Genomic DNA, 21,755 nt, shown 5'->3' on the forward strand with positions numbered 1-21,755 from the left:
GCCGGCACCGCCTTGGGAAAGCCACCTTGCCAGCCTGTGCCTCCTGTGGTGAACCAGATACTCTGGAGCACCTCCTGCTGGCCTGCCCTGCTCACCTGCAGCATCGCGGTCGACTTCTGCAAGAGTTCCACCACCTGGGGCTCCCATGTTCACGACAGGAAGATATTCTCTTCCCCTGTCGTAATCAGCTACCAGCCTTCCTAAGTGTCGTCGAGTACCTCGACTCGTCGGGGCTCTCGGCGAGACTATAGGACATTTCTACGAAGACGGATGGCCTAACGGCCATCCCACCACCTCGGGCTTCCTGATCGGCCACTACTGCGCTTCCATCTCTACGACCCTCTACCTTTCTCCCTCCTACCCTCTCTCTCTTTTAACGCCATCCCCTCCAGCCTGCTGGCGCTGAGCCGTGCTCCCGCATGGGTTGCAGAAAATAGCGCTAGCCTTTTCTCCTTCCCCACAAGAACCACTTCGCCGCGGCTTCCGCTTCGGCCCCTGAGCGGAGAGGATACTGATCGTCGTGGGACGGTCCCTTGAGTTCTTTGCCTCGATAAAGCACGCCAGCTAAGGCCAACCTCTCGGCCTTCTTTCAAATAAATTCTCTCTCTCATGCCTGTGGCAGGATTGATTGGCCAATTCAGTGGTTGAAATTTGTGTCTGTTTGTTGGTGTACTTGGCTATGACCTTGCCGATTTGTTTGGGTTGAAAGAAATGATGCTTGCAGCAGCGGCTGCCGATCAGATGTTTTCCGTGACCAGCCACGCATGGCAAAGTGCACGTTGCTTTTTCTCCTTCTAGTGGAGGTGCGTATTTCTCCCCGCATCTGCGTCACCTGAGGGCTTGTGTTCGTTGCGGGCCTGCGTGTGCGCGGTGCCGCATATTGCGAAAGCTAAAACATGCCTCCGGTCTCTTGTTGAAAGAATATACGTTCAGGCTGAAGCATGCGTATCAAATTAAGGTCGGTAGGTCCTCTCCAGGGAAAGTGATCACGAGATGCTTGGATTTGCCCAGTCTTCTCGCATTCATCATCGGTGATTGCGGGTTCTTGCTTGTCAGTTCGCTTTGGATTAATTGGTTCGCTTCGTTGGTATAGGCTTTGTACTGTGCCCCTCGTATAGAGGCATCGAGGGGAGGTGCGTATGCGTACACCGGCATGTCAGTGTTGTATTTGCCACTGCGCAGCAGTGCGATAGTCAGATATGCATTGGCTCGTTCGCGGTCGGGCACGCTAATGGTGATAGTGTTCCTAAAAGAGTGCATTTTTATCTGATCGGCTTGTTCAGCTTGCGCAGCGTCGATTTCGGTGGCCGAATGAATCGCCTCCAGGAATGTTGCGAGACCAGTGTTGGGTAAGTTCAGAGCACATTGAGGTCGCAACACTATCTTGTAATCGTCCTCAGGTAAACGGTCCGCCCGTCACGGCGGACGGACTGTAACGGCGGATGCTCCTTGCTTTGGTGGGATCCGAGGCGTCCGTGAGGCCAAACTTTCCAGTAGGCCCGGGAAGGTCAGTTTTCTTGCTTCCGAAACGCTTTTGCAGGTGTAGTGGGTTGCTCGAAGCTTTGTGGTGCTGTCACGTCCCATCGTTGAGCTCTGCAGGGCCGATATACTCGGCTTTGACGGCGTATAACATGCTTGGCTGCTCGATTCGGTTTGGTTAGGCCTAGCGAGAAGCGCCGGGCTTTGTTGTTAAGCTAAGCCAAGGTTAGGCCCAGCGTCGGAGCGGCGTAGCGCTTGCAGAAATGGGCTAAAAGGCGAGGAAACATCGCTTCGCCGGTTCATCAAAGCGTCCACATGGAGATATCTGCGTTTATATTTTCGAAAAGGTGCGGAGTGCACGCGAGATGCGTCCGCACCCTAGGAGAGCTCAACCGAAAGTCACGCAAGCCAGAACTTGAGCGCACAAGGAAAGTGCAAAAAAATAAAAAAATAAAAATGCGAAGTTTCAGCAGGGGCAGTATAATGCTTTCACATTCGAACACGCAAGTAGTCTTAGGTGTATCTGCCGAATTCTTATTTATATATATATATATATATATATTTATGTTACTCTCACGATCGTATCTCAATAGATAGGATATTGGTTACAAAGCGAAAAAAAATAATTGCTGGAAAAACCGTCGAATAATATGGTCCAAATAAGCGAAGTGCATGTGCGAACCGCACATTTCAAATGGACACACTAGCATTACCTCTTCAATGCACTGCTGACATCATCAATAATTGCGTTCCATAGTATTTGCACAAACTACCGTCGACATGTTTTGGGCAGACGGCACGAGAGTGTAACGACGACGATGGTGGTGGCTCCACTACAATGGTAGAATGACCACAAAATCGCAACGATGGAGACGATCATGCCACGAAGATTGGAACCTCGCCAAGACGGCATGACTTAATGACAGGACGACAGCCCGACTGAGGAGGCATGAAGCTGCTGCGAACCTGCGCTTTCTTCTCCACTATTTTATTTCATGGAGGCTAGGCACTCCTCCAACCATTGACCTTAGAATCTTGCAGATGCCACGTGCTACAGAAGTCGGTCTTGGCGAAGCTGGGGTGCACTGGTAAGACTTACGTAGCGCATCTGTACAACAGACCCGTAGATGACTGCGGCGACGAACGCGGCTCACAATCGTCAGCTCAGATGGCAGAGAAACACCACGCAGTGCCACGACCGACCGCACCATCTAAACACTCAGGCGCCACGAAGGTCTCGCGCGACAGCACGTGCAGCTACAATCGCTAGTTGGCGTGTGGTGACAAAAGCGTCGCGCAACACGTTGGAAGAGAGTATGTGTCCATTGAATTGGCGCCTTTGTATCGATCGGGAAAGTACGGCCGCCGACCACCGAAAGAGCGAAACATTCAAATAAATCAGTTTGTCATGAGTACGACGCGTGGGGGAGTGTGGCTTCATTAATGGGAATCGCTGGGGATGAGGCACATAAAGGAGGCTTCCTGTAGCATGAATAAATTCATGCTTTATTACGGTGATCGACGTGGTTTGGAATGTACTAGGGCCGTAAAATGAGGCTGTCGCAATGTGTGGCATTATGCTAACGTTTATGAAACCAGAAAAAAATGGCTGTCCTTGCGACGCCTAGGTACAGCCCAAGTGCTAGATTATGTTTCACCCGGGGAATTGTTGCATAATTTCCAAAGATGAACTATACCGTATTATTTGGCAATATTTGAAGTAATGAAATTACTTTGTCGTCAGTAGCATCCGAAATTGCAAATGCAAAATCAAGTTTGGAGAATAATTGTGCATGTAGAGCATTAGCGTTAAAAGAGATGTAGCTTTATAGAACATCTGCGTTGGAAGTACTACAGCTTGCTATTATCGCTGTTATATACATATACTATGAATAAACGGATGCTCTGAATTAAAGATCCTCAAAGGAACCTTTTCTTTAGAGCGCAAGTTCGTATTGCGATATCTGCAGAAAATAAGTAAAATAATTTAGTAAATCTAAGATATAATCAAGTAGTGTCCGCTTAGGAGAAAGTGTGACCCCCGCATTCACGGACGGGCCTCAATTCGAACCTCTTCCTCTCCGCTATTAAAGCTTCGTACGGCGCCGTTTTTCGAAAACCACGCTCTCGCACAAGGCTTCTTACTAATACTTAAGGCGACGAACTTGTTCGAGAAAGACGCATCTGTCCGTGTACGTTCCGTTAAACACCGAGAGCACTTCGTAGCATAGATTTTACATGAAATTCTGCGGCGGTGGGCCGTGGAAGCGCAGTAGCCGTACCTGCTCAGAGGTGGCCCTCCCATCCAGTCTCTTAAACATGTGCGCAATAGAGATTAGTGAGAGGCGATTGGAGGTTTGGTGACAGAAAAGTAGGCAGTCTACAAGCGACAGGGGCGTACAAAAACACTCTTCCCAATAGGGGCTCAGATAGTTCGATGCTGGAAATTTGTGGATGCAAAGCCCGCAGTCTAATTTCAGAACTCAGGTTGAACGGCGTGAATAAAGCAAGGACACGAGGAAACAAATACCACAGACAGCGCTTGTCTGTGGTATTTGTTTCCTCGTGAGCTTTTTTTATTTGCGCTGTTCAGCCTCAGGTGTAAATATGAATCAACCAGCCCTCATCAAGATCTTACTAGTCCATTTTCAAAGGGGACGGTCATAGCATGCATGCATGCATGCATGCATCCATCTATCCATCCGTCCATTCGTCCGTCCGTGCCTTCGCCCATCCTTCCATTGAAGCGAAAATACATTCTAAAATACATGAGTAAGTCTGGCACCATTGTAGAGACATCTTACCTCAAGATGTGCTATGAAATAGGATGGCGTTTCTGTTAAGAGTTTCTCAAGCGCTTCGCTGTATCAGTCCTTGGCGATCTCAAGAACGCGCATTTAACAGATGTTGGGGAGGATAAATAGGAAACGGTGCCATACATATGGTGTCTGCTTAGAAAACGTAAACTGATGACTGCCCGGCTTCCACATTCCATATTCACTATGTGTCTTACAATGAAGACAATAATGCTAATCGTTAAATAATTGTTATTACCAACCGAGGCAGAGTTATTTGTCGCCAAAGTGAGGGGCACCTCTTCAGGCAATTCATTCAAAAGGTCGAACGTTGCGACGAGCTGCATGCGATTAAAAAAAAATCTGCTAACACTAAAAAACGTGGTCTGTACACATCGCACCATGGTGACAACACACTGTACATAGCATAACCGCGGTGGAAAGTGATCGAGTATACGCACTTGTTAGACTAAACGCGAGTTCCCCTTGCCTGTTGCCATTGTGTCCACTTGCTCGGAAAATAGTGTTCCGTAAGTTTTCAACTCTGCGGCGTTATTCTTTTCTCCGAACAACACGTCGATGGCATGAGCCAAGCGATTGCTCCTGACCAATGTGCATGAGCACTCAGTGAAGTGTTTCCCCAGAATTTTTTCCGCGAAATATAATTGATAATTACCGGTGGTGGTATGCTTACACTTTAATATTGAAATTATACTGTGTTGGGGCGTCGGAAAGGAAAGAAAACAAAATCTCTACCTTCACTTGGTTGTAATAAAGAGAACACCAAGTTTTTGGAAGACCGCGACTGTATAGTCATCCTTTAAAACAAACACGTTCTAACAATCACTAGAGACCTCCTCCATGCTCACGGGAAGGTCGCTAAAGTGATTACATGCGAAAAATAAAGTCTCGAGCATTTCCTTGTGAGCTACGAATTTATTTCACTAATCAGTATACTATGCAAAATATTAGCAAAGGTCCTCCTGTCAAGCCTTGCTAGCTTTCTTGAATCAACCTTTCTATTGAAGATCACAACGCGGTTTCCGTAACGTATATTCATTAAAATCTCATGTCTTTATCGCAAATGAAACGTCATCCTTGATCCCTGTTCGTTCATTACATGTAAATGTTGAGACATTTGAGAACCATTTAAAAAGTTATGGCACAGACTATTACTATAAAAATTGCGCTACCTTCATATTGATTCGTCTAGCTTGGCTGCAATTCTAATTACTAACCGTTCGCAGTTCGTTACAGCAAAATCCACGAGCTCTCAGGAAACCGCCATACGAACTGGGCTACTTCAGAGTACATCGCATGGCTCCTTTCTTATCTTTATTTATTTATAACTGAACAGCGTGTGTTTCTTGCAATATCCTCTTTGCCGACGACTGTGTATTTAGCCACGAAATAACCTTCCCCAACGACATACATACCCTTGTTGGTCTTTACCGCTGTTAAGGACTGGTGCATGGATCTCAATATTAACAAATGCAAACACGAGCACCTATCAAAGAAGTCAGGCATTGTGGCCACTTCTTGTCTCCTCCCTGGAATCTGTCTGTCTTTATTATTACAGACTCTGTCCATGTTGTTTTCAGTTTTAAAAAAAGTTGGTCTCGGGCCGAAACCGCGCAAACAAACAATCGTTTTTCGAGAGGTGGATAAACTTTTCATTTGTGGCCTGACACACACACACACACACACACACACACACACACACACACGTATATATATATATATATATATATATATATATATATATAAATATAAAATTACTTGCACTTACTAATTGAATTAAAGAAATGATAAATTAATGGAAATGAAAGTGTATGAAAAGAAATTGCCGCAGGCGGGGAACGATGCCACGTCTTTGCATTACGCGTGCGATAATCTAACACTTGATCTACCGCGGCGCAGTTCTCCCATACACTTTCCGGGGTACCCGGCGTGGTTGCTCAGTGGCTATGGTGTTAGGCTGCTGAGCACGAGGTCGTGGGATCGAATCCCGGCTACGGCGGCCGCATTTCGATGGGAGCGAAATGCGAAAACACCCGCGTACTTAGATTTAGGTGCACGTTAAAGAACGCTAGGTGGTCCAAATTTCCGGAGTCTTCCACTACGGCGTGCCTCATAATCAGAAAAATGTTTTGGCACGTAAAGCCCCATAAATTAATTTTTAAATGTTCCAGGGTATTTATGTGTTACTACTAGAGCTAACCCTGGGAGTCTTAGCCAGCGCCAGCACTCACAAACCTTGGCGGCGGATGTGTAACATCCTTTCTGCCGCAGGCGTCACGAGTACGTGATACTTTTGGGTGAAGGCAACTGGTCAATAAACCCACACGTACTACCTGAAGGCATCAATGTTGCCATATTCGGGACCCTCGTTATGTAAATAACAAGAGGAAAGGGGGTTAACCAAGGGGCCCGATATTTATTAATCATAGCACAAGAAGCCAACAAAGATACCAAAGAGAACATAGGGGAAATAACCTGTACTTCCTAATTGAATTAAGGAAATTATAAATTATACGAAATGAAAGTGGATGGAAAAACAACTTGCCGCAGGTGGGGAACGATCGCTCGTCTTCGCAGTACACGTGCGATGTTCTCTCTGTCTCTCTCTCTCTCTCTATATATATATATATATATATATATATATATATATTGTCCAGGTAGCTTTCACCTTGTTCAGATTTCTATATCTTCCTAGTAGGTGTGCTACAGTTGATAGGTCTTACGAAATTGTCATGGTTTGAAACTATCTCGAGTGCCTTTGCTTGAATTTGCGTGGCCCTTTCTTAGGTTGGCGATCTGATTCATGTGTAACGAAATATCGCAGAAATTCTCCAGAATAAAGCCAGGAGAATAGTTCCTGCACTATGACACCTTTTGCAGGCGGCTGGGACGCCGGCAACGGTAGGCGCAAGCGAAGCTGAGACCTAATGTACTACCTGGGCAGAATGTGCTCTCTGGTGACATCCCCCGTTCCGCATCCGATGTCGAGAAACTGCTGATCGGGGTCGCTAGCAGGTTCCTTCCACTCGAACGTGCGTAGGAATTCGAGGAATGGTTTCTTGTGGAGTGCGATCTTGCTTGCATACGCACCTGCGGCGTCGTTTGTCTTGAACGGGCCAGCAGCGGCGGCAGCAGTTACCGGGGAGGAAGTAACTGTGCCTTCAGTTGCTTGTGCGAGCATTGTAACTGCGTAACTGAAAATAGAACACCATCATTATTTTAGCTTCGGTATTTCGTGCACATTAGGAGCTACGCTTTTTTGTACAACTTAGTAAAGAACTGCACAGCTAAGATATTCATTTTCTTATGTGTAAACAAAGATGAAGTAATATTCACTAATTTTTCTAAAATAGTGATTGTAAACACGCGACTGCGCAAACACTTACTTGAAGTAGTTTACGGGCATTTGAGCGATGGTATAAACACACGCTATTTCTATGAGGCTTGGAAACAAGACTGTAGACGTTAGATTATGGGGTTTTACGTGCCAAAACCACTTTCTGATTATGAGGCACGCCGTAGTGGAGGAGTCCGGAAATTTTGACCACCTGGGGTTCTTTAACGTGCACCTAAATCTAAGTACACGGGTGTTTTCGCATTTAGCCTCCATCGAAATGCGGCCGCCGTGGCCGGGATTCGATCCCGCGACCTCGTGCTCAGCAGCCCAACACCATAGCCACTGAGCAACCCCGGCGGGTAAGACTATAGACGTTATTTCGCGTAATATATGTCGTGCGACAAGAGATGAATAAATGTTATGTGAATGTTTCGCACGCATTGCGGGAATCAATCTTATGGGAAGAGCGTTTATTGCGACTTTTTTTTCTGCGAAAGTGGAAAACGTTAATAGATTTCTTTCTTTTCGCTCTACAGTGGTAAAATCTGGTATTTCCGTCAACCTTCTGCATTCTGCAGCCACGAAGTTGTGTCGTGTTTTTTTTTTCAAGACAGATCGCAAGATTACAGGCAACTGGCTATCCTGGTAACGCTCTGGGCTTCGCTACCCGGAAGGTTCTAAGTACAATAAAAGGAATATACGCTACTTACCATTTTACAGAAAGGCGGCGAAAATTTGCGGCTGCGCTTTCTTTACAGGCGCACTCGCATAGAAGAGAAGTGTGCAAAAGATTTATTGTGCTGTTTTTTTCCTCTAGTGACAAATTCAAACCGATGTGATATGTAAGTGATAAGAAAAGAACAAAGAAGGGAGGATTTTTGAAAGAAGGTTTTAGTGTTAAACATGCTAACTGCCATGTTAATTCTCGATGCAATGTTGTCTAGTGCATTTCTTTGCCCTGCAACAAGGTATACAGTGGGCATGCTTGGCACTGCTTGAATATGCGCATGCGTGGACACAACAGCGCGCTAAATGCTGCACAGGGTTCACATTTGTGTGCTCATTGCTAAATGTGGGCGCGTCCCGGAACTTTTGCGCACTTCAGTAATGCATCGCATTGAGGACTCTGGAACTGGGGAGATCGCTGAAGATTTAAAAAATATCTGTGACACTTGTGGAAAATCACCCTGGATATCAGTGTTAAATTGTGAAATTTCATTTTTGGACGGCACTTGCATTTAGTGTAATTTTTCTCTTCTATTTTGTTTACTCCTTGCCATGCTGTTACTCACGTATTTATTGTTTGTGCGAATAAAAAATTAGTTCCAGTCTCGGCTCGTTGTGTCTTTTTCGTCTTCGTTGCGTGTGCTTGCGCTTCCAAAGAACCATTAATCTGTAGCAACTGGTATTTAGTACTCCAGTTGGTATCAATTCATGGTTGGATTCATATTTACCAATTCTGTCCGGGGAGAAAACATTATCACAAATCGTATTTTTTGGAATGTAGACGAGGAAACGCTTAAGAACCTACTGAAATACATGAACAAAATATAAGGATCTGGCCAGCTACGACAGACCTAGAAGCATACAAATGTTATATTTATTCCAAAGCCGAGGCAAACACTAAACTTGTATAATCTTCGACAAATTTCTTTGACATCATAACTCGGAAAAACAATGGAACACAACCTGTTAAGGAGACTTACTACGTACATTGAAAGGAATGAGCAACTGCCACATACTATGAAAGAATCTAGAGCAAACTTCTCAACACAAGACTTCATGCTGCAACTCTACCGTCAAATCATGGATCCGGCTGAAGCTCCTATGCTGGATGCAAGAGCAATACTCGGACTGGATCTAAAGAAAGGGTTGGATAGCATAATGTATAACGCAATACTAGAAAGACTTCCTAACTTAAACATAGGGCCTAAAACATACCGACTTACTGCCGCTTTCTTTACTGGCAGGATGTCTACCCTCAACGTAGGAGGACTCAAGACGAGCACTGGGAATATTGGTGAAAAAGGCACGCCCCAAGGATTGGTTCTATCATCCGTATTATTCAACATCGCACTCATTGGGCTCCCGATAAGACTCGAGAACATCCCGCGCTTACACCGCAGCTTACATGCGGATCATATAACGCTATGGGTGACGGGTGGCGCTGATGGCGAAATCGAGGATACCCTGGAGGAAGCAATCAATGCAGTCACGAAATATGTAGAGCCGAGAGGACTCTTGTTCCCCGGAGAAATCTGAGCTTCTCCTGAACAAACGAAAGCATCAAAGAAACTCTCAAGCCTCTAAGCTACAAGGAATTGCTTTGGAAATGAAATGTATATCCGTACCCCAGGTCTCACGACTGAGGCTACTGGGATTGTACATACAAAGTAACAAAAAAAAAAAAATACCACCACGACAACCCAACGCTGAAAGACAAACACGCACAGGTGCGCCGGCTTATTTCGCGAATTGCTGCCACACAAACTGGCATGAAAGAGAGCAATATCATTCGACTGGTACAAGCCTTTATCATCTCTGGTATAGTTTATATGGCGCCATTTTTAGATTTCGCACATACCGAGAAACACGTGATTGACATAATGATAAGGAAATTATTAAAACAAGCATTCCACCTTCCTGCAATCACAACAAACAAAAAGCTATCAGGCCATGGATTACGCATACACTGGACGAAATTATAGAAGCACAGAGGACATCACGCTATGAACGCCTAACCGACAGGAAGACATGCCGGATAGTACTAAAAAAGCTGTCCATACAATACCAGAGGCGAATTGAAGAAAATAGCTATTCCACCGGACTTCAAGAACACCTTCATAATGCCCCCCCCCCCCCCCCCCTCCCATATCAAAGAGCACGCAACCAGACCATAATGCAAACCGACAGGAAGCTTCAAGCCTCAAAAAAGTTGCGCTGATCCGATACAAAAAAAAAAAAAAAATGCTCTTCTGTTTTGTATCATAAACCTGTGTCATTATTGTTTTCTGTCACGCACGTGTATCGACTGTTACTGCATTTTCGCATTTCTCCCAGCCATCCGGACATGACAAGCTCTAAGACCGCTAATTACCCCGCCATTTCTGCATTTTGAAAAAAAAAAGTCTTTTTTGAGGACCTCGCATTGCTTTGGTGTTCGTGGGATTTGTTTGTTTAGCCACTTTCGTGTCATGTAATTAGGCATTTTGATGTCTTGTAGTGCACATAGGATAAGAAAAAGAAATTCAAAATGAAATCTGGAACAACACATACGCACTAAGTTAGCTTTGAGCTTTGCACGGAGCACTAATAGTGCGTAGAGCGCAATGCCGGAATGTACGTACATGCGCTCGTTCACATTGCGTGGTTTTACTCAGTGGAAAATACTGACCGATTCCGGACATAGTGTAAACTAAAAATGCGGGCCTAACTCGAAAGTTTTTCAGTCGAAACAAACCGCATGGGACAGTATTCTGCCCCAGGAGACCTTATTTTTCTGCGATGTCAGTCACTGTCGACTGGCTTGTCACTTTTTTTTTTGCCTCGTATAATACCTAGGGCACTTCACGTTAGCAATAATAAATAAGTATAGAGGGGCGTAAACGCAACGTTAAAAAAAGCAGCATTGGAAGCCTTCCCAGCAACACTTTTTCTATAAGCAATATCTTTCCGGTACGCCGATATAATTCGCCATTTGAAGTGCGGCAAACCGATACCAGAGATAACTTTCTGAGTTTTTTGTGGTCTACTACCTCTTGACCGATAAGGAAAATACGCGGGCAGGCCGCGTAACAGAACAGACCCCTTGAAAAGCGATGTCAGCTTTCATGCGGGAAGCAGGCAACGCCTGGCAGAACTTTTCGAGGCTGCGAGGAAAACAATGGCGGAGAGCTGCAGCTGTCCTACGACAGGCGGAGAGTCAACCGTGCGAAGTACCTAGAACTACGCACATGTGTGGAGCCCGTGAATGCATGCAGGAAAAAAAACTTCAAAACACTTGTGCTTCGAATGGACTAGAACATGCATTAGCGCGGAGCAGTTCGTAGACACCGAATCAGCGAACTAGGCTAAATATCCTGAACAATCGAATTCTAAACGACTTGTGCGATTATTTTGCTTTCTCATTTCCGCCACGCGCATTCTTTCCCGTAGATGTTTTTGGAGTATAGATTGCTGTTCAACTTGGCAAGCAAGTGAAATAAGAACAACCGAGAGTATTGTAGACAAACGCGGAGCGAGTTTTACCATCACAACGGCAAACATTCCCTTGTGCAATGATTTCATAACCACATTTATGGCGACGCAAGCTTTCGGGGAGCTGTCCTGCTCCGCAAAACCAGAAACATGCTACAGAAAATCACCAAATAAAGAAGAAACTCATATTTATCATACCAAATAAAATATGTACCATCAGAGGCGTGTACCTAGCAGCTAGGCATATTACTTAGGACGTTAAATTTAGAGAACGGGAACTGCATCAACAGAATCAAAATAGATAACTCTGTCATCAATTTTACCTGACAGTTCTTGCACCACAATATATTAAGGCGCAATAACGGATGGGTAAACACAACACAATATATTCTTTTGGTAACCACAATACGCTTCTGGGGATTTTGACTGTGGCACATGTATTTGCAGTCGCTCTCTCATCCACCAATGATTTACAACGATGAACACTGCGTGGGTTATTATTGGCGAAGAAATGGAAACAAGCAGAAAAGTAGGCAAGGCAGTGAGCTGCAAGCTTCATGTGATGGTTCGTCACATTCCTTTCCAAGAAGATGTTAAGCACGCGTACCTAAACAGCTGGAACGTTCATTATCTCGAATAGTTTGCACCGCAACGACTTCTTGCTGGCATTTTTACGCTGGTATATTTAAGACATCGCGCAATTTTCGGGGACAAGCTGTCTAAGTTTTTATCTAACCATTTTCTCGCCTCCTAGGGTCATTGGGTAACTGTGGTCGAATTCGCAGCGCATCAGGCTATTATGCTGAGGTAACATAGTTCAGCATTTAGATCGCCAATCTTCTTGATTTTCTTGAATGAAAATCAGACACGAAACGTTTCGTCTTACAAGCAACATCAAGAGTGTTCGATCCGATGAGATTCATCGCGCCGTATACGGTGTCCGTAGGAATATTGTTTCGGCAGACCTGGACACGCGGAATTGACTGGGACCAGTGTCTGCCCTTAGAGTTACGACCAGAATGGCAAGACTGAGTGAGCCAGTTGACAAAGATGCACTGAATTAGCGCCAAAGTGTCACCCTTTCGGTTGCTCTTAGTTGCAGCCCCACATACAGTGGTATTCTTCACGGGCCTTTCGGTTGATCTTATATGGGCCGCGAACACTTAACGCATGACGACGTCTACAGCCGGAGCAAGCTAGTCTCCGTCGGCTATGCCTTGCGTGGTGACCTCTACAGGTGCATCAAAAGCACCAGATGTCGGCGGAGAGAAGCTGCTTCTCTGACTGTGGTACATCTGTGCAGCAGGACTACGCCAAATGCTGAGTTGACTTGAAGAAAGTAAAGCCAGCATCCGGAGGGGTTTTTTAAGCTTGGTTATGGAGCACAGATAACGTTGGAACCGCACTGAGAAAGCGACGTCTCTTATTTTTTCAAGGTTGAGCCCCCTGCTCGTATCCTTTTTGATCCCCAAAGCCACTCTTTTCTAGGCTTTCTAGTCCAATAGAGACGAACTGAAGCAGACACTCTAGTTCCGTGGCATGATGACTGTTGTCATTGGCGGAACATGCAGCTTGGGTAGCGCAAGATCTCTCATACGCTACGACGTCATGTGGCAATGCTCTGAACACAACGTCGCATAGCATCAAGGAGAATGACGACTTGCTAACGCCAAGCTCCTCCAGCCCTCACGTGTTAATGAGCACCTGGTTGTACAACTTTCGCAGTTTTGTCACTTCATTAGAAGACCGCGCAGGAGTGAGCCTTCCAAGCCTTGAGAAATACTCCTGCTCCAATTGCTTCTTGTCGCCGAGCTTTCTTTTCGGCATGTACAACGCGTCCACGTAACAAGCTTCTTTGGCAGGAAACCCTGCTATAGTTGCCACCGCGTCTCCTTTCAAGAACTGAGGTAGTTAAATTTGTCGGTAGCTGTAAGGTTGCCGCTCCGGTTGATGATCTGGTCGAATTGCTCCCAGAATCGTTCCACTGGCACAGATCACCGGCGAAAGCACTATTTACCAGCTTCGGCCAATTGCCCCCTGGCCCATCAGAACGTCCCATGGCCGCCGGCCTGCCGCGAACCTCGATAGGGGATGACAATAAATTGGCTTCGTAATTCCGGCGGCGTTTGCTCTGGAGCTCGGCTAGGATGCGGGTCGCATATTGAATCACGATAGCGCAATCCGCATCGGACGCCTCGTCCCTTATGAGGCTTTCTTAAGTTCATCGTTATCGTTCTTGACCGGCTCGTACTCGAGACAATCTGTCGATCTGTCACGGCGTTGTTTTTTTAGCAGCGCACTTGCTTCTTGATTGATTTGGCGTTCTGGGCCCTTTGCGTGGTGGTGGTGATAAACTTTATTTCTGCTATTTACAGGAGAGGCGTGAGCTGAGCCCTAAGGTTCCAGCCCATACAAAGTCTAGGGGGGGGGGGGGGTCCCTAGTCCGGTACCGCCGTGGCTTCTGCAGCGGCTTTGGCTCGGGCCACCAGGGCACGCTGGTCCTGGAGGGTTGCGCAACCGAGCAGGGCGGCCTCCCAGTCCTCTCGGGTAGGGTGGGGGTTTGGGGAGAAAGCAGGTTTGGAGGTCGTCCTCCTTTTGAGCTTATCCATGGCGGTCAGCTGATCAGTCTACCTCCGTGGCTCGCGGCGGTTGTTCCAGTCGGTAGCCACCAGCGAAATTCCTTGATGGTGCCTCCAGTTTGTCGCCTCCCGGGTTTCGGCATCAAATATAGAATATGTGAAACACGAAACAGCCGACACACAGTTAAGACTCAGATAGACGTTTATGAGCGTCCACCTGAGCCCAGAACGTAAAATGGCTCCCGGTCTCTCTTCGAACATGCTCACGTGCTCCCTGGCCCCAAGATCGTCCTTTTCGTTCATGTAGGAAGAGCGCAGGAAATTCAACGACAGTGTTTGAGTGCAGCCAACGGACAAACTTGGGTCTGTGAGTATATGACAATGTGCGCATACGCGCCGTTTTTAAGACGAATCCCTTTCACGCTGCCATGGCTCGCTCTAGATGCGGGACTGGGTAGGTACCGCTGTTCAATGCAACTCTCGGACGCCGACTTGAAGCACTATGTGCCACTCGCTCTGTGCTGGTCTTAAATTACCCTCTTTGATGCCTGCTTACTTGGGTTACTGAGTACGCGCCACTAGGTGTGTACGGCGTTTCAATAAAAGCTTTTGGCACCTGTTTGGTTAACTAGGAATGTGCCACTGGGATTGTGCCACTTTGTAATGAAGAAAAAGATGTCTTAAATTTCTCCGATGCTGAGGGCAAGCGAGCCCACGTTACAAGGGTTTCTCACGAGCAACCCAAACAATTAGCAGGCTGCGCCACAAATGCACTCGGTGTGGGCCACTTTTAACTGCGAAGCTGTTCTATGTTTGGCCTTCGCCGTACGGTGTCACGCAGGGGAGCAAGGCAATGACACAAACCCACTATGGGGGATATGCCATAGGAGGAGGAGGAGGAGAGAGGTATAGGAGCTGGTGTTTCGCTGGCGCGCGACCCTTCAGCCGGTGGATTCGCACAAGAGGGCCAGCGCAGATGTCGCCCAAATCCCGAGCTTCAAAAGCGAGAAGCGCACGCCAAGCGCCAGCGGGACGAAGCCGCCATTGCCGAGGATCGAGAGTGGGAAGCGCCAGCAAAGCGCTGGTAGAAGCATGCCAACCCCCACTTTCAAGAGATGGCAACTAATGCCTAGCACCAGTAGAGGCCAGCTAACCCCCCAACTTCTAGAGTAGGAGGCCGAGCAGAGACGTTGACGCAGAGAGATTGCTCCCACGGACGGTGCTGATAGACGGTTGAAGAGAGAATTCTTCAACCGTGAGCGTGGCCGCATCTGCAAAATGGGTGATAGATTGTGGTTTGATCACAACCTCACGCAACTGAAGAGTCTGTGCAATCCAGAACTTAAGCTCCAATATATTGTTACGCGCGGAGGAGACTGTTTTTTAACCCTTACGGATGAAGGGGACCGTTTGCTTTAGGTCGCGAAGGTGAGCGCAAGAGCGGCCAGCTGGTTAATCAACTCAGCGTCGTTCTCTTCTTCCTTCCTCTACTCGGGACCGCAAGCACGTTCACCGGTCTTCGTTTTCTTCATGCGTAACAATATCAAAACGAAGACAACGAGACAAAAGACGCATGAAAATCGCTCTAAAAAAGACTGAGTTCAAACTCCAGAAGACGACCACCAGCTTGCCTGTTTTCAGAGCTTTCATTGCGTGCAAGTGGCGTTACTTTTATTATTGACTGTGTTTCACCTCATCGCTTTAGTGAGCTGCACCGTGAATGCGTTGGGTATGTGCCGGTCTTCAATGAACCTCTCGACAGCTTCGGTCAATGCCACTAATTGTGTGGCAAACGAGTGAAAAATTAACAGTGTTGGCAGCCACCGTCGCGCCACACTTGTCGTCTCGGAGGTCACAGGTGACTTCTAGGGACGACCAGCAGCTGGCGCGGCATCTTTGAAATGTAGGGCGAGAGATGAGCTCGTTTGCCGCATTACACGATCACGCAATCACACGACCACGCGCCACGATGCACCCAGAATTTCAGATGCCACGCGAATGCTTCGAAGCGGCGAGGCTAGATGGCGCCAAGTGTTCTTAAGGAGTCGCGACAGATGAATCCCGCGGCAGTACACAGGTCATAGATGGCTCGTTTCGACGGTTGCAATTCTTCGCGTAAGTATCTTGATTCAATGGCAACGCCCAACCGTCTACAGCCATTGTGATATCACTTCTGCCGAAATTTACATGTACCACACGTGTTCTTATATTGACTTGTATCCTCACTGTGTCCTTTTTAAGGCGAAGCATTCTTTGCCTGCCTTTTCATGGTATTGCCTGGGTCGGTGTTTCATTTGTTCGCTGATCGGGTTCTTGCCGAGTATAGTCAGATTAACTTAAAAATAATTAGGTGCGTCCAGTTGTGGGATTAGAGCTTCAAACACCCAGCAGAACATCACGATGCTCTAACCATTAAGCCCCAACCACCCTTCTTTTTTCTATATTTCATGGAACTATCTGGTATGTCGAAGGAACATTATTTACAATACATTTAGGAACACACGGGAAACAAACGCACACATGCTGCAACGTCTACTGAACTTTCAAAAATCAGGCAAACAGTGACCAAGGCGAAAGCCTTCCAGCAACGGAATCGAAGGTTTCAACCACGCTACGCATTTGAGCAGTTTGTTGAGCGAGGTGGACTGCGTGCCTGTCGTGAGGCGGCGTTTCCATAATCAATAATGTCCCAATAACAAGCAAATCATACTTTTTATTCATTTGGATACCCTAAAGACCCAGAAGGGCACTACATAAACTGGATGGTTGAATAGGGTATAAAAAAAGTAGTAACAATGCAGGCCGATTTGGCAATTCAGTATTATTACTGTACTATGTATTACCGATTGTCTAACAAAAGGGGAGGCACTGGAGAACGTAAGATGTGTTAGGAATGTCTTTTTTGATAGTCCTTTGTGAAATGACCATAAAATAAAATGCATCACGACAAAAATAAAACAGTGTTCTACTGTATCGGCTTTCTTTAAAAGTCTACTATTTGAACTCCAGGGTACATATACTTATTTTTCATGTAGCCATGTTTTACTGGCAAAGGCCACAATCAGTTCTCTCGTCGCAATGTCCATTAGCTCTTTGAGATGATCGCCGCGTGCTGGTGATTATGATTCGCATGCTATTGAACATACGCAAAAAGAACGGTCGGCCAAGAAGCGTGTCTGCGTGTTGATTATGATAACTTTGCAACGATGACACATACGCAAGAAGTGGGCGGTAGAATGGCACATGCCCACGACAGGATATTGGCCAAGAAGCGGGATGAACCTATCTCGCGAGGAGGCTTTTTAGAAACAATTGTGGTCGTACCAACACCAATTAGTTCTTTAAGATGACGAGCACGTGTTCATCATGATTACGATTACCAGTATAACACACCCACAGTGGGGCTAGTGGCCAAGAAGTGGCTGGTACATTCAAAGTGAATAAGGAGAAATGATTGAACCGAAGCCTTTATTAGACTGTACATTGCGTATCGCCGGTATGCGAGTGCACGCTAGTTTTCATTACGTCAAACACACTGGAAAGGCATAGGCAAATCTGCAGCATTTGATTGGGCATCCACGAAAGCTTCGCTTCACAAATGTTTCAACGTGTATGTTTGGTCTGCAACTTTTTTTTATTACACGTTTTTGCAAATGAGTCCGGCATTAAGTCTAGTTGATGTCGATGAAATAGAATCTTATCCTTAGTAATTTGGTATTGAGAATGGGGTCTGTGAACCGTATACGTTATTGTGATAGACTTCCACTAGTGGTTGAACTGCTTTCCAACTTTCCGTGATTAGTTATCATCATCAAAATTACCATTATTGTCATTATCATAAACGTCAGCATTATTGTTACCATTACCATAGTAGTCATCCACAGCACGGCTCTCAGAATAAAGCATGTGGGTCATCATCATCATCCGTTTTCTCCCATTTTTGGCCTGCACAACCTTCGGAATCGGCCCACGGAAGATGCTAGGAACCGAGGTTAGAAACAGACATACCCGGTACAGGAAAGTGGTCGTAACTTGACAAAGGCGACATGGTCATAAAAGTATTATCGCGCGGTTGCAGTAAAAGTTTGAGCAAATTTTCCGCTATAGCTAGAAATTCTCACACAAAGCCGAGTGTCATAACGAAAGCATTTACCTGTTTACTATGTTCCCGACGAGGTTACTGTTGACGGCAACCGTTCCGTTAACCTTTTAACCTTCTTGCTGCTTGAAAATCGCTCACTGCCTCCTACCTGAAAGGCAAGCAGTATTTATCTTGCTATCACGGCCAACTCAAGCGTTATCGCCACAATGGCCCTTGGAACAAAGTCAGTCCGCATAGAGGCGATATGTAACCTCGCTTTTAAGAGCGGCGGCCTACTATCGCTGGCTTTTCTTTAGAGAGGTTTAGTATAGCGTAATATCATTGCGTTAGCGTTAGCGTGCGACGCAACGCTAACGCAAAGAAAGACTGCACTGCGCGGCACAAGGTAGTGTTTTAGAATAGCGGAACGGAGAAAAGCGTTAACGTTAACGCAAACAAATACAGCGCCATCTAGATGTAAAAACACAAAGTACTGGAAAGCCAAATCCACACGAAATGTCGAGCTTATCCAATGCCGAATCCGCAAGTGTGTCCCTAAGTCAAGCTTATCGAAAGCCACAGTTGTTGCGTTAATTACGCATGTAGGTGTTTGGTTTGAGCGTTGTTTTGTCGAGAGTCACGAAACACACCGATTAATCTTGGCATGTCGCGATCGAGTGCTCTGTGGGACCCATATTACGTGTCCTTTTTAAGTTGGGATGACATAGACGCCCTCATGCTTCGGGAATGAGAGCGACCGCGCAGGTTTTACGTGTCCTCAAGTTCCACTCAACGTCGAAGCTATACCGGAGGGGACGTTTCGCCGGCAATTTCGCTTCCAGAAAGCGGATTTCCCACTTCTTTCCAATTTTTTGCAACGGACGCCCACCTTGACGTCCATTCGAATGGGTTCAAGGCGAAAACCTCCTTCACGAGGTTCATATCGTCGTCGTTGGTAAAACGCACACGCATTGTGACCACAGCACCGACCACACTACTGTGTTTTGCCGCGGAAAACATGACATGCATCGGCTTCACATGCGGCTTTACACCAAGCGAACGAGCGAAATACACTTGGGCGCCATCTCGAGGCGGATATAGCAAACATGAGCAAACATTAGCAAACCCTCTAGTTAAGCCTACTGCCCGGCTAATCGACGACGTATATCGCAAACAACGCCCATTTGTCACCTGTGCGCCGCTGTCGAAGCATCGTCACACAAATCTAAGGCGAACACGAGCATTAGTGGGGAAGGATAGAGCCTAGCAGTGCAGGCAGACGACTCGATAGATCTGAAGCGGGCTGCTCTCACTTCGACTGGCGCCGCCATCTTGCCGTACGTAAGGCTCCCCTTGCGTGCGTTAGCGTTCAACGCTAAATCCTGAAAATTTTTATGTGTGTCATGAGAAGACAATACACATATTTATTTCATAAACGTATGTTTGTCTTGCAGGTGATAAGCTGCGTAAGATCCCCCGTACGGTTGTACATAAGTATCACAAACGAGACACACTGATAGCTGGTAAAGTACGGTTTTTTGAATGTAACCAGCCAAAAAATAAAGGAACGTGCGTCCAGCCGCACGCGCGCGCCACACACACGCTTGTCCACACAAACAGCGTTCGACCGATTTCTCCCTTAAATTGTTAGTAAGCCGTGAAGTTTTGGCCGCACTGTATAACGCCTTTACTAACATTCCTGTACTGAGTGATTTTTTCTTTTACTTGAGGCAACAATATTACAATGTCTAGAGAAGAGGTACCGGTCGGAAAGCCAGCCTTACCTTTAGGTATTGGAGCCTCGGTGAGATGTGCTTCCGTTGGAACTCAATTGTGAGCTTGTCCTCTGTTTTAAAATTCTCTTACTGGGAGAACAAAGACAAATATGGCCCAAATTCAACGTCCAGATATTAGAAAAATTAAAGAGAAATATCAACATACGCATTCACTTTTGAGATTACACGTGCTGCAAGGACGAAAGTTCCTGTGATATAGGCTGAGCACGCAGGCGGCTTCAAGTCTGACAAACTGTGCCGCCCGCAGCGCGCACGCACCTGTCCTTTCCCGTAGAGGTGCACCATCTGTTGAAAATTGACTTCTTTTTTTTTTTTTGATGCACGATTAAAACTACGACATCAATACGCGCTCGCTGTTGTTCGCTGTCCGAGCCATATCCTGCTCTGGCAAAGCCTTCTCTCAGTGACTTTCTCTCTCGGCATCACGGTGCATGTGGTGCGTTTCCTGGCTCTAAAGAAAAGGAATTGAGGGCAGTACACGTGGTTGAAATATAGATGCTTTTGTTTCCGCAGTAGTGCGTTGAAATAGCACGTGCTCAGAGATGCGTGGGCACCAAATGTGCTTTCCGTGGTTCTTCACCTCTTGCGATGTGTGTTCAGTTTTCCATCTGCTCAGGCTTTTCTCAGAAATGCCACGCAACATTTTCGCAGTTTAATAGGTGGCATTGATAACAGAACCGTTGAGATTAGCTGGAACATTCTTGTGACCAAAATTCACGAGCTAAGAGATAAGTGTGCAGCCCTGCGAAACATGTCATGTCGCTCTAGTGCATAGTAGTATAATGTCCACCTAAGCAGATTATCAATAAGAAATAAAGATAACTCGTCATCCAGTGTTCGTCGTAATATTTATTTATTTCATTACCTTCAAGGCCCGAAGGTGCTACAGAAGGGAGTGGGGAAAAATACGTAATTGTTGTGATTGTTCGCGGCTAGTATATACAATAATAATTGTCGACTGCGTATTCAAATGCAGAAACACTTGGAATGGCGACATCGAATGCCTCGATGTCTTTAGCAAGAATGAATCGGAAAATAAGTTAGTATGGCAAAAATAGATTTCAACTTTATGACGAGAAGACAAATAAGATGGCTCATTAAGAAGTTCATTTCTCTGATGTGGATTATGAAAATCTTATGAAATAAGGATAAACGGCACACTTTTCTGCGCAGAGAAAGGTTAGCAAATTTCAAAGCGTGTTTCATCGACGATGCAATTGAAAAGCGGGAATAATTTGACACACTGAAGCGCGCACTACGGTTCTGTACTGATTCTAATTAATTATTAAGAAATTCTCTACTGGCATACCACAAAGCGCATGCATATTCAAGCTTAGACCTTACAAGTGTTTTGTATGATGTTAATTTAGGAGAAGATAGTGCCCTTGAAAATCTGCGGCGTATGAAACCGAACGTGGATTAGCATTGTTAACCACGTAGTTAACATGGGTTTGCCAAGAAAGGTTAGCA

At 46.0% G+C, this 21,755-nt stretch overlaps 1 protein-coding gene across 4 annotated transcripts in view; it reads right to left on the reverse strand.

Moving 5' to 3' along the window:
- LOC126540201 (juvenile hormone acid O-methyltransferase-like) overlaps positions 1-20,569 on the reverse strand; it is a 59,424-nt gene extending 38,855 nt beyond the window's left edge. Inside the window, exons 1-4 of one of the 4 annotated variants that reach the window (XM_055075866.2) lie at positions 20,431-20,569; positions 20,274-20,354; positions 18,562-18,658; positions 7,232-7,489 (exon numbers count right to left, since the gene is read on the reverse strand). In XM_055075866.2, the coding sequence (XP_054931841.1) occupies positions 7,232-7,476 (245 nt within the window). In that variant the 5' untranslated portion in view covers positions 7,477-7,489; positions 18,562-18,658; positions 20,274-20,354; positions 20,431-20,569. Of the gene's footprint in view, positions 1-7,231; positions 7,490-18,274; positions 18,358-18,561; positions 18,659-20,273 lie in introns of those variants that run through there. The other 3 variants (XM_050186991.3, XM_055075867.2, XM_055075868.2) reach the window with 3 other exon arrangements.
- Positions 20,570-21,755: the final 1,186 nt, after the last annotated feature.

This window comes from Dermacentor andersoni, chromosome 2 (assembly GCF_023375885.2).
Source record: "Dermacentor andersoni chromosome 2, qqDerAnde1_hic_scaffold, whole genome shotgun sequence".
Lineage (NCBI taxonomy): Eukaryota > Metazoa > Arthropoda > Arachnida > Ixodida > Ixodidae > Dermacentor > Dermacentor andersoni.